This window comes from Neophocaena asiaeorientalis, unplaced genomic scaffold (assembly GCF_003031525.2).
Source record: "Neophocaena asiaeorientalis asiaeorientalis breed wild unplaced genomic scaffold, Neophocaena_asiaeorientalis_V1.1 scaffold62, whole genome shotgun sequence".
Classification (NCBI taxonomy): Eukaryota; Metazoa; Chordata; class Mammalia; order Artiodactyla; family Phocoenidae; genus Neophocaena; species Neophocaena asiaeorientalis.
Window position 1 is genome coordinate 5,380,161 of NW_020175191.1, and position 4,360 is coordinate 5,384,520.

A 4,360-nucleotide genomic window follows, 5' to 3' on the forward strand; every position below is an offset into this window, starting at 1 on the left:
TGGGGCCGGAGGCAGGCCCGAGCCATCCGCCCCACCCCCGCACGCCGGTTCCCCTCAGGAGTGTGCCCAACGGGTGTCGGTAGTCGGCTGCTCCGCGCCCTCCCGGCCTAGGGAGCCACGGGACGAGGACCGGGCCGCAGCCCCGCACCGCGTGGACGCGCTGCCTCTCCCGCAGCCGTCGCCGCCACCACCAGAGCGAGCGGCTGCGAGCGACCGGAGGTTGCGCTGCGGAGGCCCCCACGGCGGCCAGGCAGTCCCCCACGGCGGCCAGGGAGGAAGGAGACGCAGCTGACCTCTGCCCGCCCAAGGCGCGACTGCTCTCGCGAGCTCGGGGCCGCCGCCGCCCCCGGGCTGAGCGAGGAATGAGCAGGCGCCTGCCCCGGGTTCTCGGACAGGGGGGCCGCGGCTTCGCTTCTTCCCACGCCGCGGGGTCGCGGAGGCTCGGTCGCCGCGGCCGGGCACGGCGGGGTCAGAAGCGGCCTCGCTCTGGGAGCCGGCGCTTGGGTTAACTTAACCCGCTGCCGAGAGGAGGAGGAGGAGCCGAGCGGGGGCGGCCGCAGCGCCTCCCCTCCCCCCGCTCACGCCGGGGCTTCTCAGTGGCCGCGGAGGAGGAAGTTCCGCTCCCTGACAGACCCGAGCGGTAGCGACAGCGGCCGCGGCGGCCGCGGCTGGGAGGGCGCAGGTATTTTGGACGCGGATGCCCTTCGCGCCAGCCGTCGAGGGAGCAGCGTCGGAGCCCGGGGACAGCGTCGGGAGGCGCGGGCGTCCGAGCCCTCCTTCCTGCTTTTCGCCCAGCGCCGCTGCTTCGGTTTCCCGGCGAGGCGGGTGACCCTCCTCCCGGTTGACTGACTTCCGAGAAGCCCCTTGTTTTTCCACCACTGAGGTTCAGAGATTCTGCAATCGAAGCATCCGAGGAGCTCAAGTGAACCTTCTACAGCTCCTTGGATCACGTCAGGCTCCCTTTTGGGGCGGGAAGCCACGTTGGAGCATCTCCCGGAGGTTCAGGAATGGAAGAACCCACCTTGCATCCTCAGTGCGGTGTTGCTTGTCTGATCTACCCTTAGGAATGAAGAGGAGACTTGTAATCACCTGGTGAGGTACTGAGAGCCAGATGGCAAAGAAAGTATCACAGGACTTAAACTAATGATCGTTTGGGGGCCACACTCATTTCTGCATGTAATTGGTTGAGCGTGAAAGAGGTACCCTATTGAAACGCACAGCAGTCCTTTGAGAGGAGGAAAATTGAGTTTCCCCATTTTTGCCAGGATTCTGAAGACTGTTCAATGTATCGTACATTTGATGTAAGATGAGAACTTTATAAAATATTCTGCCCAAGAGCGTAAACGATGACTACCCCAGCGCTGCTACCCCTCTCTGGACGGAGGATACCACCTCTGAACCTGGGGCCGCCTTCCTTCCCGCATCACAGGGCTACCTTGAGACTTTCTGAGAAGTTTATCCTCCTCCTTATTCTAAGTGCCTTCATCACCCTGTGTTTTGGGGCATTCTTCTTCCTTCCAGACTCTTCAAAACACAAACGTTTTGATCTGGGTTTGGAAGATGTGTTAATTCCTCATGTAGATGCCGGCAAAGGGGCTAAAAACCCTGGAGTCTTCCTGATCCATGGACCAGATGAACATAGACACAGGTTTGTTTATTTCAGAAGTTCTGGTATTAACATTTGGCAGAGCAAGGTATGGTTTATTTCATCAAATCTGTCATTTTTTTGGCAGTAAAATGTAACTTTCCCTGAGTCGTGAGAGTTGTATTTTTACACAACTAGTTAAATAGAATCATAAACTGGAAGGACACCTTAGAGCCCCATCCAAAGTCCAGCTCCTTCCTTTTATGTAGGAGGAGTGTTTGTGCTCAGGGTTGTTGTGTCTGATGTGAACAATTGGGAATGGAGGTATGAAGACTTAACCTGAAGAAATAGTGACATATGCTGCGCCTTCATTTATTAAGAATGTGTTGCATTCAATCATTGTGCCACCCTGTGAAATAGATTCATGGAATCCTGACATCTTCTCTGGGTTTGTTCTCTCCCAAAGGGCTCTCATCTCTGGCTGGTAGTTAAAGCTTAGTAGTGAATCTTAGCTTTTTAGAAAGATAAACACAGGCACAATAGACGTGTTTTGGTGCTCTGTGTGGAATCAGTTAAGTTAAAGAGATCACTGAATCTTAAGTCACTCACTTTGTGACTCTTGTAGACAAGGTTTGGTTATGTTTTAAAATTTAATTTTGCTGTTTTTTTTTTTTTCCCTAAATGTGAAAGATGGAGTGTATTGAATAACTCTTAGAATTTGCTTGATTAAAGGGTTCACATTCTTTAAAGTCAGTAAATCCGAAGTGAGCTCTTGGGAGAATATGGGCAAATGAGTATAAAATGGGAGCTCTAGTTACAGTCTCTTTAAATCATTTATGTAATTTGTATCAAAAGAATCTGGGAAAGTAGTTTGCTTTCTTCAAACCTGAAGTATATATATTTTTTAACCTGCTAAACCTTTCTCCTTTTTTCTCTATTTCTTAAAATAATTTTTGAGCATGTAAAAAAATCATGTTTTAGTTCTGTTCTCAACTGATGCTGTAAGTTTTCATCATGCACGAGGTTTTTGAAAAAGCTTGTGTTCAAATGTTATCCTAAGTTAAATACTTTAGAAAAATGCACTGTTGTAATGAGAGCTGGTTTTTCCTTTTTCTCAGTCTAGTTAATTTGTTCTTTGCTTGCTGTTTCTTTGACTTTGGGCTGAACCTTATGGAGTAATTACTTCTAAAATTGTTTCATATCATTCGTCTGTAACCAAATTAATTTGAAATTTTTGCCATCATTTTCAACTTCTGTACTCTTTTTATTTGTTTCTTTTATTTTGCCCTTTGCTCTTTGTGACTTCAAGAAAAATCTGATATAATCTGTGAAATAACGTTGCTGAAAAATTAACACTGAAAGTACTGTTTTCCTTGAAAACCTTATTTCCCATGTTATTTATAATGATAAGTATTTTTTTTATAAAAAGATGTTAAGACTGACTTCAGAGCTCTTTGAAGTCATGAATTAACTTTATTTAACTCTTAGAAGTTGTCTGTCATATACTTAACAATTTACTTTATATTTTGTGTGGTCTAAAGGTTAAAAAATATGGCACTTTCTAGTTTAAAAACATTCACATAGAAAAATTCTTCGTTAAGTGGAATTTAAATTTCAAATTTGAATGAAAATACAGATATGTCCATTTTTTTCACATTAAAAAAATCTGCTTAAATCTCTTAAAACAAGAATTCTAAAATTTATATAGCCCTTGAATACATATGCTTCTGTTTCGCTGTACAAGACTGTTGGATACTGTTGGATCCCGGAGTTTGGAGTGAGAGATTGGTTATTGAGTTTTCTTAACAAGGGATGGTGAGTGAGCCAGATTCTGGGTTTTGGGTAGTAAGAGTCTGGATACATGTGAGAACTTACTCAAATCTATTTGGTTCCTGAGTTTTGGAAGGCAAGAATTCAGATAGAGTTCAGGTATTGAGGGATCCCTGTATTAACTTTGTGTATATTTTATGTGGTTATGTCAGTTTATTTTTTTTAAACATCTTCATTGGAGTATAATTGTTTTACAATGGTGTGTTAGTTTCTGCTGTATAAAAAAGTGAATCAGCTATACATATACGTAGAGCCCCATATCTCCTCCCTCTTGCGTCTCCCTCCCTCCCTGCCTATCCCACTCCTCTAGGTGGACATGAAGCACCAAGCTGATCTCCCTGTGCTATGTGGCTGCTTCCCACTAGCTATCTATTTTACATTTGATAGTGTATATATGTCCATGCCGCTCTCTCACTTTGTCCCAGCTTACCTTTTTCCCTCCCGTGTCCTCTAGTCCATTCTCTTATGTCTGCGTCTTTATTCCTGTCCTGCTCCTAGGTTCTTCCGAACCATTTTTTTTTTTAGATGCCATATATATGTGTTAGCATACAGTATTTATATGTCCATGCCGCTCTCTCACTTCGTCCCAGCTTACCTTTTTCCCTCCCGTGTCCTCTAGTCCATTCTCTTATGTCTGCGTCTTTATTCCTGTCCTGCTCCTAGGTTCTTCCGAACCATTTTTTTTTTTAGATGCCATATATATGTGTTAGCATACAGTATTTGTTTTTCTTTTTCTGATTCACTTCACTCTGTACGACAGTCTCTAGGTCCATCCATCTCACTACAAATAACTCAGCTTCGTTTCTTTTTATGGCTGAGTAATATTCCATTGTACGTATGTGCCACATCTTCTTTATCCATTCATCTGTTGATGGACACTTAGGTTGCTTCCATGTCCTGGCTATTGTAAATAGAGCTGCAGTGAACACTGTGGTACATGACTCT

General features: G+C 45.4%; 1 protein-coding gene across 3 annotated transcripts in view; it reads left to right on the forward strand.

Annotated features, from left to right (window-relative positions):
- The first annotated feature begins 664 nt into the window (after nt 1–664).
- Nucleotides 665–4,360, forward strand: part of MAN1A2 (mannosidase alpha class 1A member 2) — a 168,752-nt gene continuing 165,056 nt past the window's right edge. Inside the window, exon 1 of one of the 3 annotated variants that reach the window (XM_024764826.1) lies at nt 665–1,648. In XM_024764826.1, coding sequence (XP_024620594.1) covers nt 1,347–1,648 — 302 coding nt within the window. In that variant the 5' untranslated portion in view covers nt 665–1,346. The remainder of the gene's footprint in view (nt 1,649–4,360) is intronic. The other 2 variants (XM_024764827.1, XM_024764825.1) reach the window with 2 other exon arrangements.